The sequence below is a fragment of the Lissotriton helveticus genome, chromosome 7, assembly GCF_964261635.1.
Source record: "Lissotriton helveticus chromosome 7, aLisHel1.1, whole genome shotgun sequence".
NCBI lineage: Eukaryota > Metazoa > Chordata > Amphibia > Caudata > Salamandridae > Lissotriton > Lissotriton helveticus.
Window position 1 is genome coordinate 1,452,395,775 of NC_136068.1, and position 14,732 is coordinate 1,452,410,506.

At 47.4% G+C, this 14,732-nt stretch overlaps 1 protein-coding gene across 2 annotated transcripts in view; it reads left to right on the forward strand.

The window, feature by feature from the left end:
• The window catches only part of UBE2M (ubiquitin conjugating enzyme E2 M), a 173,610-nt gene that overhangs the window by 52,102 nt on the left and 106,776 nt on the right, over positions 1 to 14,732 (forward strand). For both annotated transcript variants that reach the window (XM_078654817.1, XM_078654816.1), the window contains exon 2: positions 12,824 to 12,918. In XM_078654817.1, the coding sequence (XP_078510943.1) occupies positions 12,824 to 12,918 (95 nt within the window). The remainder of the gene's footprint in view (positions 1 to 12,823; positions 12,919 to 14,732) is intronic.

A 14,732-nucleotide genomic window follows, 5' to 3' on the forward strand; every position in this document is an offset into this window, starting at 1 on the left:
GGGTCGCCCCAGCCCCATGTCAGACTGCCCTCTCCCCAAAGCGTGGCCAGCCAACCTTGTCCTGGGATACCAGCAGCAGAATGGGGCCTAGGCCCCTGCAGGCACTTGAATGGCAGACTCTCGTGTGTATTCCCTGTCGACAGAACCTGCGCAGCCCTGAGTTCTTCCCAAATGCAAGTAAAGGCTTGAGTTTTCTTTTCATACTGGCTCACTATTCTTTGTTGCTATGATGAGTTTTCTGAAGTGGATGTGTCGTAATAGGGGTTTGGACTTGCGTTGTATTTGGATTTTGCGATTGGGTAGAGGCATTGCCTCCCCAAACAGTCACCCTCCCTGCCTTGGTTGTGGCCCTGGTCCTTGCGTGGCTAGTGTCCCTATCTGCTGCTGCCATGTGTTGCAGTGGTGTGGTTGCTGACTGATTTCCTTACAGCTTAATGTGCAGTGCATTTGGGTTGATCTGGGCTTGGTTTTGCGAATGGAGATTTTGTGAGGCATGGCCCAGGCTCTTCGATCTTTGGCCATGATACGCCTTTAGGTCGCATCGGTCAGCCATGTGGCCCGTTCTGTCACCATAGTAGCACTCTCTGACGTCTGGCTGTTCCAGTGTCCCTGAACTTTGCCGTTAAACCTGCATAGAAACCCTCTGGCACTTGAAAGCGGAGCTACCTTCAAGATTGGTGTTATATGCGCGCTCACGGCCAACACGACCCTATGGAGGGTTGTCTTTTTCAATTTTTGTTGTACCAGCTTAGCGGTGTGTCTTTGGGCGCACTGCTGTTTTTCCCCATCCTTTTCTTGCTTCTTTCTGTGACAATATAATATGTGGGCCTGTATTTCCCGCCAAGGTCTGCTGTCTAATTCTACTACACTGTCCAGTCCACCCTGTATTTCGGTGGGTAGTCCTTGTTTGAGGATGCTGTAGAAGAATGCAACCTGAGGGCTTGTCGGTCCATGTCCTCCTCGTTCTCTCATTCTGTCTAGAAAGTCGGTCAAGGTTTCTTCAGGCTTCATGCTTTCAATCCCCATGTATCTGCCATTAATTACCTTATATCTGGACAGTCTGGCAACTTTTCCCTCAGGTCCATCCATATCTGGTGTCTGAGTGATTTGAATTTGGCCGTCATACTCTGTGATGATCAGCATGATTGCTGGGATGCGGGCTCGGGAAAGTACCATGTTAGTCTGCTCTTCAAGGAGGCTCCTGAACAGGCTACTGACCTCACCTATTGCTAGGTTTATTCCGGCATTGTTTTTCTCAAAACAGCAGATCCTTTTTCCCACCCTATCCATCAATGGGGGCAGTTTGATCTTGAGCCCTGCTTTGTCCATCAAAATTAATGGCACATAGATGGTCCCTGATGTGCCGTCCAAAGGAGCATTTTTGTCTGTTTTTTTATTGAATGAGTTGTAGCCTTTTTTGCTGCTGAATTTTGGTGGGCTATTTTTTTCTTCCTCGCTTGGTGCTCCTCCCTTTCAAAACCATCCATTCTATTTATCTTCTAGCTCTACCACAGCATCTGCTACATTCACCCCCCCCTCCACCCCATGGGCCAGTTGCTGCTAATACATGGCATGATTTTCAAACATTCCTGTCTAGCCTCGTGTTTGCATTTGTGCAGGTAAGTTGGCCATCTTGGAATGATTTTATATGGCGAACAGATAGACGTGTTTCTCGGCCCCGCCGTCCTTGCTGCTGCCCGGTCTTCCACATACCCTCCAATCTGTCAGCGACGGAGAGCCAAGGGTGTTGAGCCACTGCGGTGAATGGCGGTGCCCCCCCCCCCCCCGGTGCTGTGCACTCCATGCGGAGCCGTAGTCTCGGGCTGAGACAGCGCTGCCTGGACAAGGGATGGCCAGGCCTGCCAGGGCAGAGTTCCATGTGGCCCTGCCGGGGCAGAGTTCCAAGTGGTGAGGCGAGGCCCTGCTACACCACCTATGGGCGCATTGACTCGATGTTACGGCTGATGGAGATTGCGATCCTCCCACTGGCTGATCTCTCCCCCCCCCCCCCGTCTTCCTCTCCCCCCTCCCCCCCCCCCCCCCACTCCCTTCCCGGTGAGGGCTGCAAGCGGTGGTGGGCACCGCTTGGAAATGCAGCGAGCCGGCTGAGGAGGATCTGCCTGGGGAGTTGAGGTGGATCGTCTGAGCCGGTGGCGGGCCTGCAGCGATCACGGTTTAGAACCGAAGAGGCAAGCCGTGGTGGTGCGGTCGGGACTGGTCATTACTGAGCCTGTGGAGATGGGCCTCCCTGTAGGCCTAGGGTCAGCCACGCCTTCTCGCCTGCTGGGGCTGTGGCCTGCTGTGACGGTCAGCCGCTGGAGGTCCGGGCTGGTTCCCTCTTTAGTTACCCTCTGGAGATCCTGAAGAACTGTGGCAATCCCCACATTGTCGGATAGCAATGGCCACCTACTGCGATTTTTGCCTGGAGAAAGGGCAGCCTCTATGGTGTTGGACGACATGGTGGCTGTGCTCCTGGGCTTCATTTGGCAAGGCCTGCATCCTGACTGGCTGAGCTCCCATTATCTGGGCTGGAGGCCCCCCACCCCCCTCCTTGAGGCCAGAAGAGCTGCTGGGCACAGTGGAAGGACAGAAGTCGAAGCGGGGCCCGGAGTGAAGCCTTCCTAGACTGCGATGGCTGGTTATGAGGCAGCGGGGGGCCCCTGCGGTGTCGCCGGCACAAGGAAGTGAAGAAGCCCTGTGGTATGAGCTGGCAGCTGGGGTGTAGGGACACCGTATCAACAGGTGCATGGGTGGCTTTTGAATAGGAGGCTTTGCTCCAGTGGGGGTCTGTGGAAAGGCTCCCACGACTGGCCAAAAGAAGAGGTCCCGCCCTCCCGTGGGGCTCGACTGGTCGTGATTGGAGAGATGGTCAGTGCAGTGCGCACACGGGCATTGTCTCGGGACACTTGCCAACTGATAATCGATAAAGACTTTGGCAGTAAATGACGTCCACACGTAAGAAGGGGTGCACCCTCCTGGACATGTCCGCGGTCTCCCAGGCTGGGAGCGGCTAGATGGCATCAAGTAGAGTGGCCTCACCGGATATGGAGGAAGCCCCGGTCACGAGCCCATATCTGGAAACCCTGTTTGCATCACTGAGTGATAACCTGCTGGCAGCCAAGAGAGACTTGGCGCATGAAATACAAGCATTTTGAAGGGAGATGACAGACATCGAAGCTAGAGTTGATGCGTTAGAATTTCATGAGATTACTCGGGACTAAGAGATAGAGGAATTGCAACAGGAACTACTACGTCTCTCAGACCAGCAGATAAACTAACCGGTCATTCAGAGGATCTGGAAAATAGATCTAGACGGAGCAATATACGCATAAGAGGGGCTTATGGATATCTTGACCTCCGTTCATAGCTTTCCCCAAAATGAATGGATTCTCCGCCGAGCCAGGAAATCACTGCTGTTGTCTGAGAGAGGGGCTCTGCTGGACAAGCTTTCTGAGGACTCTGTCCAGAGAACTGCTGCGGCTTGATCCTGGGGGGCTGTGCCGGGGGTCGAGAGCGGGGGGAGCTGATGAGGTGATGGTCGTTGTGCCCTTCTGTCTTTTCTTCACTGGACTGAGGTTGGATGCTTCAGCTTCCTCTTTGTTTCAGGGGCATTGGTTTGTTCCAGTTATTGTTGAAGGGGGGAGGGGTTGTTCAGGGGTGCACATCACTAGGCAGGAGTTATTTGAGGTTTTCTATCTCCAGGGCAGACAGGTTATTTTTTTATTGCCGAGAAGGTGTTTGATCGCGTTCATTGGCCCTGCGTAGCCAAGACATTGTCATATTTCTGTCTTGAGGAACATTTTCAAGCCTGGATTCTTAGTGGCTATGGGGAACTGAAGGCGTCCGTTCGAGTCCAAAGGAGAAGCTCAGCCCAATTTCCCCTATGTCAGAGCAAGAATGCCCCTTGTTTCCCCTGCTCTTTGCGCTCTATTTATAGCCTTTTGCCCAAAGGTTTAGGGATAACCCAAATATCACAGGGGTAAGTTTTGGGGGTGAGTAACATGTCTTCACACTTTACGCAGACTATGTTGTTGTTTCCCTAGACAACCCCAGAGAGGCCCTTATGAGCTTCTTGAACGAGGTGCAGCATTTTGGGGCGGTATCTGGATTTCATATGAACCTTGCTAAATCACTGGCTTTTGACCTCACGGTCTCACCCACCGCAAAAGACTACCGGACTCCGAACTACTTGATCTGGTGGGCCTCGGGTACGCTCCCATACCTGGGTATTCAACTGGCTTCGACCATAGCTGGGGTCACGACAACTACCAGGACCTGAATAAGAGGGTGAAGGCTGATTTGGCATGATGGCAACTATATCCTCTCTTCTGGCTGGGATGGGTCGCTACCCTTAAAATGACGATCCTGCCCAAGATTTTATACCTTTTTCAAATACTCCCCGCTGCAGCCCCGTCAGGGAAGCCCCAGACTCTACAAGACACAGTACAACATTTTGTATGGGCTGCAAGCTACCCAGAATGAAACACCATCACATTTGGTCTCCCCAGGTCGAGGGCAGTCTGAAAGTCCCTTGCCTACTACATTATTTTTAAGTGGAACAGCTTCAGTATTTGGTGTAGTGATCCCGCCCAGAGTCAGAAACCGCGTGGTTATTCATGGATAGAGCACTGGTGGGCACCGCTTTATGGAAGGTTCTGTTTCTGGCCCGCACTCCCCATCCTACAAACCTATACTTGTCCTTGCTCACCAAGCCTACCCTGAGGGCATGGGATACTCAAATGGGCCTTACGACATTCCCTTTCTCTTTAACTCCGGTAGTGGGAAATGGTGACTTTGCTCCGGACCATAGAACGTGATTGATGCAGAGGGCCTTATCCTTCCGTGCATACTTTGCGATTCCATAACTGGAATGGTTTTGGTACACGTAGATCAGACACTGATTAATGCAACCGGTAATAAGGGAGGTTGCACAATGGGAGCTGACAATATTTGACCATTGGCTTCTTAGCAAGGATTCAGATAACAGCATTACGGAACCGTATGGGATGCTGTTGAGTGGGGAGCCCAGTTCGAAGTCCTATGCGCAAGTCTGATGGGAATTGGAAATTGTAAGACAACTGTCCCTTAAGGACTGGCATGACATATATTGCCGTGGATGGCACACAATGTCTAGCATTGAGACTGCAATGAAAAATGCCATATACTGGTACCAAACCCCGGTTTGCTTGCACAGAGGGAATCCAGCGCACGGCGATGGGTGTTGGAGGCATTGTGATTGTCGCGGAACTTTGTTACATATCTTGTGGGAATGCCCTAGACATACACCTTTTTGAAATGAGATCCAGACTGATATAGACACTCGCTTTAACACCCAACTATCCAGATTTCCCATGTTTATCATATTAGGGCTTCCCAACCCACTCGCATATCCACTTAAATCCCGGAAGGACCGATATTTTCAGCAGAACAAACTGTGAGCGGAGTGCGGCAGGAGGCTGTTTAGTCCTGGTGATTGGTTTTAATCATAAGGAGAAGTGGGTGTACAAGGTGGCTTTAAAACTTGGAGACTGTCTTGTTTCATAACCACAGACAAGTCAACACGTATTTTTACCTTGTGCCATCGAATTGCTGGCCCATAGAGAGTCCTTCTGTCCTTTATTTTAATGAGTAATTGCCGGATATATGCGAGATACGACACGTTAAGCTGGAGGAGCTAGATCCCTTAAGAACCTATTACCACTCCATCATCATTTCTGATGAAGTGCTGGGAGATATCCAGTATTTCTGCCTGATGGCTGTGGTTAGATCAGTTAATACCACCGAATTCGTCGCGCTGCTATTTAAAAGCATGAAACCGAACTGGTTTTGGTAAGAAAAACAAGAACTGTACACAGTGATGTGTTGATCATGAAACTACTGTTGGATTAGTGCTTTAAATTACAAATAAATTTGATGTCTATTACATTCTCCCGTATTGAACTTTATGAGCAATTTCTTGTGTGTGTGATTTACCAGAGTTGGTAATTGATTCAGTGCACAATAATTAATTTGTTTTTTTAATGTTTTTCTGAAGTGTTTTCTATATATATATTAAAAAAAAGATACATTTAATAAAACATTTATATATCAGCTTTGGTACTCTGTGACAATCGCTGGTGATATTGGTTTGCTTGTGTATGGATGTGATATGAGTTAAAGACAGTGTGCTTCACAATAATTCAAAGGGGAATTGTTTTTGACTCATCATATTCGGACTGTCCAACCCACTCACATATCCACCTAAATCCCGGAAGGACCGATATATATGGCTCTGGGCACACCAGTCAATCTTAGCCTATTGGGGACAGACAAGGTTCCGTCCCAGCAGAATGGGGTACACTGTATTACGCATCTCCTGGGGATGGAGAGGTTTTCTTTAAAACGTATGCAGCAAGGGGACTCGTACTGGGATGTCTGGCAACAATTCATTTAGCTCTTTTCCCATGAATTTATGGAGCTAGCCTGTATCGGATATGAGGTTTCTCTGACTGACTAGCCCAGCAGCCTGAGCTACACTGATGCCCCGTCCATGTATACCTCCGATACAACATGATCTAATGTATAGTTTGCAGTTCGATGGTCACCCGGTAGGTGGTGTTTGGGTCAGGGGTTGGGGGGGGCAGAGAGGCTGAGGGGAGTTTAATTAAGCTTTTCCTAATTGTCAAAGTGGAGTTTAATCTTTGAGATGTCACAGCTCTATTGAATGTATTTGCTTCTTTATCAGCTTGTGCAACAATAAAAACGAACTTAAGCTTAAAGAAGAAAGAGAAAACACTATCTTTCAGGTGGCTCCTGATATGACTTTCCTCAGAAAGTTCTTAAAATCCTTTCTTTTTTAATCTTATAGCTTCTCTCAATTATGGTGTGTAGTAAAAATATGTGGGAGATTAGAGGCTCTATTGCTTGTATCTGCCACATTGTACCAAGTTTACGCTTTTCAGTGGCTAAATAATCTCGTATTTAAGAAGATCTGTGCTCCCTTAATAGACCCAGACATGAAAAAAGCATAACCCAACCAAGAACGAGAACCATATTTCCCCCACCCCAACCACCCCCACCACTGAATGGGTAAACCCTACTCTTGCATTGAAAAAGCGCAACCTAACTACTGCAGACACTGCAATTGGTTGGGCCATTGAGGATCGATCCAAAATAAGACAATTACATCATTGATACCTTTTAGGAGTTGGTCTGTGGAGTCCTCCCAGAACCACTTACTGAGTAAATAACAGGCGTCTGTATATTGGTCTTTGAGGTTCACCCTGAAGCTATGAAAATGTAATCTAAGTAAAACCAGACCCTAACAAAGGATAGGTCTGTGGAGTCCACCAAGTAGGGTTACCCATGCACCCCAGACATAAACAGCAACCGTCTTTGTTGGGCCCTTCTGGAAAGGATGAGAGCCTGGTGCACTGGTAAGGTTACATTTGAAACATGGTACCTGAGGCAGTGAAGTTACTTTTTTCCTCTCCATGCTGGGAGGAGAGAAAAGTAGGAGTGGGTGGTTGGCCGTAGTGCCAGGTACACCATTCATCCAACCCTACAGAAAGCAGTTCGCAGACGGGAAAGGAATAGATCGGTCCAGACAAGGGAGTCGTACAGGAATTCTGCAGTTAAGCGGCTACTACAGAGTACGGCAAGCTATCTTCCCTTGAATTTATTTTAGAACCATTGCTAAGCCTATGGTGTGACCATGTTTATTATTGATGCTAAGGTAAAAGTTCATTTTAGTTTTTCTTTTTATTGATAGTTTGTTAGATTAATCTGTTAGTCCAGATTTAGATTTTTTGGCATAATATTTGGCTTGCGGTGTATTTATATTTATCAAAATATAGTCACACCTTTCTTGCTCATCGGAACTTAAAATTGTTCTCTTTTTGACCAATGTGGAATGTTAATTGAAGTCTGTCTTTTTGAGACTGCTGATAAATGTATCATCCCTTGGCTGCTGGCATGAGGTGGAGCTGAAAAGGTCTGAGCCCTTCACTAGGGGAGGTAATCGTAACTCTACACTAGCAGGAAAGATGCATCACACTGGCAAAGCGAGTGCTTTATTCATCTTCTCATCTTTGGACAAGAAGTTTAACCCCTTCAATGCTGATGACGGCCCCTGGCCGTCATGCATCACGGTGGGCGTGTGCTGATGACTGCTGGGGGCCGTCATGAACCCGCCCACTGTTTAAAAGTGCCCCACAGGTGCAGAATCGCGCCCGCGCCCAAGGGGTTAAATGCCATCACAACAGATGGTAACTCATTCTTCGTAGAGCAGCAAAGTGTAATGATCACTGCTCAGCACTGCCAGTTACTCTGAACCCTAAATCTTGTGCTACACTGCCACCAGCACCTCTACCTCTTTGCTTCCACTTTCTGATTCTTAACTCTCTTCCTCTGGCCGACCTGTTCCTCTGCTACATTTTTTGTATGTTTTGCATAATTGTCTTAAAAGAAAGTCACAAGCATTTGCAATGCAATAGGTCTCGCATTAGGAAAGTTTGAGCTATTGGTCTTGTAAATGACAATTTTTTTATTTGTGTTGGTTTTGAAAATAGCTAAATTAATAGCTTTGTCATTTACAATGCCAATAGTTATAACTTTCGCAAATGTGACACCTATAGCATTTGTAATGCAACATGTTTTGTATTTACGTGACTTAGATGTATTGATATATCAAATAACAATGGCTTTTAATTTTTTTAACTAATACTTAAATAAAAGTGATTGTAATTTATAATGGCAATAGCTTACACGTTTGTAAATAACTTTTGTGAAGATTATATTCAGTGTATTTTATTGTGACAAATCCAGGAACAGAAGTGAAATATTAACATCTTTTTGTGACATTTGTAATAAAGCTTGAAACATTGAGAGAACATATTTGAACCAGTTGTTGTTGAATGGTTGCACAGATTGATGCTGTGATGTTGTGGCGTTCAGTGATGCTGTGGTAGCGCATAGTGATGTTGTTGTTATGTTATGTTAGATACTCTTGTATAGCGCTCGAATTACCCTGGGGCATCTCGGCGCTGTCTAGAGTTGCACCTAGCTGGCATGTCCGCTGAGCTGAGTTGGCAAATTAGTACAGAAAGGCTTTTAGATGCTTCCTAAATGAAGTGTACAGTGGGATTTCCCTGAGGAATTTGGGGAGACTGCTCCAATATTTAGGGGCAAGGTAGGAAAAAGACATACCGCCCGTACGTTTAAGGCGGATGCGTGGGACCTGTATCAGTCTCGCCGTCCCTGATCTCAGCAGGCGACCTGGGATATATCTTTTTAATTTATTTTGTAGGTATTTTGGGCCTCGGCCGTTTAGAGCGTTAAAAGACAAACAGCAGATTTTAAAAATGGAGCGTTTTTTTACCGGCAGCCAGTGCAAAGATTTTAACGGGGGCAGTGATGGTGAGTCAGCCGGTATGTTTAGGATCATTCTTGCCGCGGTGTTTTGGATAACCTGTAGCTTATTTAGAAGTGTGGTCCCAACCTCAGCTAGGAGGGCATTTCCATAATCCAAACGGCTGATAATCATCACTTGGATCAGTGTTCTGCGGTGGTCATTAGGGATATATGGGAAGATTTTCCGGCGGAGGCTGTGATAGCAGGAGCCCACAGTGGCTGCTACATGATCCCTCATAGTCAGTGAGTGGTCTAATTTCATCCCCAGGTTCTTTACATGCTGTTTTCGTACAGGGGGGCACCCAATTGTGGCGGCCACCATTCGTTATTCCAGATGTTTACGGCCTTACCCAGTAACATCACCTCAGTTTTCCCCGGATTCAACTGGAGAAATTTGTCGGTCATCCAGTTTGATATATCAAGCATGCCTTTGGTGCCCCTGAGTGATGCTGTGGTGGCCCTGAGTGATGCTGTGGTGGCCCTGGGTGATGCTGTGGTGGCCCTGAGTGATGCTGTGGTGGCCCTGAGTGATGCTGTGGTTGCCCTGAGTGATGCTGTGGTTGCCCTGAGTGATGCTGTGGTTGCCCTGAGTGATGCTGTGGTTGCCCTGAGTGATGCTGTGGTTGCCCTGAGTGATGCTGTGGTGGCCCTGAGTGATGCTGTGGTGGCCCTGAGTGATGCTGTGGTGGCCCTGAGTGATGCTGTGGTGGCCCTGAGTGATGCTGTGGTGGCCCTGAGTGATGCTGTGGTGGCCCCGAGTGATGCTGTGGTGGCCCCGAGTGATGCTGTGGTGGCCCCGAGTGATGCTGTGGTGGCCCGAGTGATGCCGTGGTGGCCCCGAGTGATGCCGTGGTGGCCCCGAGTGATGCCGTGGTGGCCCCGAGTGATGCCGTGGTGGCCCCGAGTGATGCCGTGGTGGCCCCGAGTGATGCCGTGGTGGCCCCGAGTGATGCCGTGGTGGCCCCGAGTGATGCCGTGGTGGCCCCGAGTGATGCCGTGGTGGCCCCGAGTGATGCCGTGGTGGCCCCGAGTGATGCCGTGGTGGCCCCGAGTGATGCCGTGGTGGCCCCGAGTGATGCCGTGGTGGCCCCGAGTGATGCCGTGGTGGCCCCGAGTGATGCCGTGGTGGCCCCGAGTGATGCCGTGGTGGCCCCGAGTGATGCCGTGGTGGCCCCGAGTGATGCCGTGGTGGCCCCGAGTGATGCCGTGGTGGCCCCGAGTGATGCCGTGGTGGCCCCGAGTGATGCCGTGGTGGCCCCGAGTGATGCCGTGGTGGCCCCGAGTGATGCCGTGGAGGCCCCGAGTGATGCTTGATGCTGTGGAGGCCCCGAGTGATGCTTGATGCTGTGGAGGCCCCGAGTGATGCTTGATGCTGTGGAGGCCCCGAGTGATGCTTGATGCTGTGGAGGCCCCGAGTGATGCTTGATGCTGTGGAGGCCCCGAGTGATGCTTGATGCTGTGGGGAGGCCCCGAGTGATGCTGTGGGGAGGCCCCGAGTGATGCTGTGGGGAGGCCCCGAGTGATGCTGTGGGGAGGCCCCGAGTGATGCTGTGGGGAGGCCCCGAGTGATGCTGTGGGGAGGCCCCGAGTGATGCTGGGGTGGCGCCGAGGGGTGCTGGGGTGGCGCCGAGGGGTGCTGGGGTGGCGCCGAGTGATGCTATCACCCTAATTTAGATCCCGGCCACAGTCCACTAGAACACCCTCTGTTTAAATAACAATGTTACTGGGGGTGGAGGCGCTGGCAGGCATGCTAGCTGCTGGGCCTCCTGCAGTGCCTGTAATGTGCCCATCTTGTTGAGCAGTTCTTTGCAGCCTTTTCAGCACAATTACATACAGAACCACAGGACGCATTTACTGAAATTATATTACAGATAATAGTTAAAGATGGCATTGGCTCCATTGTACACATCTGTCTGCCCACTCCTGCATGGGTGGTCTGAAATTGTGTAGGGCAAAGTCAACTCCATAGTCCTTGAAGGGTTTATTTTTTATTAATTATACTGAGCCGTAAAAAGTTCTTGGGAAAGGAAAATGTCTTAGTAAAATAGGGATGGTTTGCATAAGGTCAATAAAGTCAGCATTACATCAGATTTTCATTTAATTCTTTAGATATTTAATCATGTAGAGATGGTTTTAGTAGGTGCAAGTTGTATGTTACACTTATGGTATTGTCATATTATTATTTCTGTAGTATTTATTTATAAAGTTTTAGAAGTATGAGGTTGGTTCAAATTCATGTGACCTCGGGTAACCTTGTGCGTTATGGTAGTGTCAAATATACATTTTCCTGCTCACGCTAACATACAACTTTTGCTCTTCATTTGGTTTACTCTCCATAATGCAAGCAGTAATCTAACCACTTCGCCTCTTGTTTTGGCTCATTACTTAGTTGCATTTTAAACGGTTCTGTAGCGACCTGATCATGATCTGGCTAAGTTGATAACCCTTGAACATGGAGACCTGGGTCTGTCCTGCTGCGTGCCCTTGGTAGCAATCTCTCTGTGCCTGCTATGCTCTTAATGTAATATCCCTGTGCCTGAATTTATATTATGAAAACGAAGACTAATTTAATTTAGGGTCAGTAAATTTAGTGATAAAGTTCTCAATGAAAGATTAAAAGCGGCCGCGAAATGAAATGAAAAGCGGCCGGGAAATGCTCTTGGGATTGCGGTGGCGGGGGGGCGCATTCCTTGGAAGTGTGGGGCAGGGGAGCGGATCCCTTTGAAATCTGGAGCAGGGATGGAGGGGCGGGGGAGCCAGCGAGTGGGAGGTAGGAAAGGAGCATATGGGGATGGGGTGTGAGTGAGGGGGAGCAGAAGCCTTTGATGGTGGTGTGCGAGGCCAAGCGCGCGCCTGGGGAAGCTTCATGCTTGAGTGCACAACATGCATTGTAGGAAATCTGCTGGTTCAAGAGACTTTGGTTCAGATGTAATAGGTTCGAGTATAAATACTCGACCTAAAAAGGGGGTCGTGTCATAAGAAGGAAAGAAAGCTAACAGTCAGAAGGATGTCTTATCCATCTGTGCATGTTTACCCATCTGGATTGTGCCACGCTGTCCTGCACCAGCCTTGTGAGACCCTGATCGTATGGTCTTGGACAAGGTGAGTGGGGTGGCAGAGTGTGGCAACCATATTGTCAAGCTCTACAGGTTTACTGAACTGGAGTGACTTTAAGAGAGGCTTTCGCCAAGCTCCGTCTACATTCTTCAATGTACAGCCTTATTCTCGTACCCAAAGCAAAATTTGCAGTAACTCCACTTCCAACATGCCATCGTTACATTCTATGGAGAGCTCCCATTTGCTAATTCCCCCTTGTAGTTCATGTTCCTTTCTACACTTTCTCCCCACTCGTGGTTTTTCTTTCCACTACCTCACCTACATCCTTTGTTTCCCCCTGTGTCTCTTAAGCTGCTCCTTTGTGTCCCCTTCACAGATATCAACGAATTGAATTTGCCGAAAACATGTGAAATAGACTTCTCCGACCACGATGACCTCCTCAACTTTAAGCTAGTCATCTGCCCTGATGAGGTAAGAGTCTAGAACACTCAAAAAAAAAGTGTCAGCCAGTCAGAGCCATAGAACCACATGCATTTCTTGACGCATTTTAATTTAAAGTGTTTGTTCAAGCATAGCTTGGCTACATAACACAGTAGATTGTTTTCTATCATCTGCACAGCCCAAACTGAATTTGAAATATCTGTCACCAGGGCTTTCCTTTTATTACTACTGTAGAAAAAGGTGGGTTTAAGGTTACTATTGTGACAAGAGTACAACAAAATTCAATGAGCATGATGAAGATCATAAAGGAAAATGGTGTTTATTTCTGATCAGAGAAATTTACCCTAAAATAAACCACTAGATAGCAAAAATAGTAATTAATCGGTACACCACGATATTTGATTTGAACAATTTAGGAATAACGTATTTCTACAGAAATGCATGCTTTTCTTCCATGAAAGAGTGCTTACATATTATCCACTTTGGTGAATATTACACTTTTGCTTTGCTGATGCTGGAAACTGATTGCAAAACACTAAAGGTGTAGTAGACTATGTAGAATAATCAGTAAATTATTTTTTTGACACTTTTGCAGTTTTATGAACGCATATTCATATTTTATTACCCAGTTGCGTTTTGCTGTTTGCATTTGCTTTTGTACACTTGAGACCAGATGTGGCATTCTATTCATTAGGAAAAAGTGGAGGAGAAGATTCTTGCAGCCATACAGCTAGACAAATCTGTTCATTGGTACAAAGGCATATATGTTACACATACATATTAACACTATGTTTTCTGAAATGCATTTGATTTTTACGGTTAGTTTTCCCTCCTTTTCAGGTACACCAAAAGCTAACTACAAACTTAGTTGTGTGTTCAGATTTTAAAAGTCCACTTAGGCTAGCAATCTGTTTTGAGGTTTCTAAATACTGTCATCTGCATAGCCGTACACCATTGCAGCGACTAGCAAGTTAGTTGTTGCGAGTTCTGTGGGCACGTTTGGGCTGGAAGACTCTTGACTACGACTTGGAGAGAGTGCCCTTCACATTGAAATTTTCTCCTTAAGACTGTCCATGCTTGTCGGCCACATTACATTGTAGGAAGTGTGTAGGATGGTCTGCTCTGTCAAGAATCTAATTGTGCTCTTATCCCTTGAATATTTGGAGCGGATTGTTGCCTTGCCACACTTACTTACTGAAGTATGTTAAATACATTTGTTCTGTTTTATCGGACATTAATTCATTGTTTTGATTAAGTAATCTATTCTATTGACTTGTGACGCTCATGGTGTATGACCGAAATGAAGGTTTTAAAAAAAATTGATTAAGTAATCTTTTTTCAGAAAACTGGGGTTGGACTCTAAAGAGTCTTCATTTAAAGGGACCTACACTGATCACAGAATTTTTTTTAGTTGATTATTGATTATTTTAGGATTTTTAATTAACCTGGCCCCAATCTCCACACAGCAGCATTTGTTGGTGCTATTTATGGTTTGGTCTATCTCCAAACAATTATGTGAGAATTACTAGGTGAAGGGCTTTGGCTCCGCCCACACAATGGGAGCCCGGAGCACATATTTTGGTTGGGTGGAAGTTGAGTGTTTTCACACAAAAAAACTGCTTGCCCACCACATAGCTATGATCATTTTGTTTATTCAACAGGCTGCCTGAGTTTGTACTTTCAGGAGCGCACGCACACGCCATAGTGCTATTAAAATTGCCTTAGATAAATAGATAATTTACAGTGTTTTTCTCCGGCAGTAGCACAGATGGGAGGAGGGCATGGATTTTTAGGTCTAGCTTGACGGTGAAACTCTCACCTGACCTTCTAACCTACACCAGTAT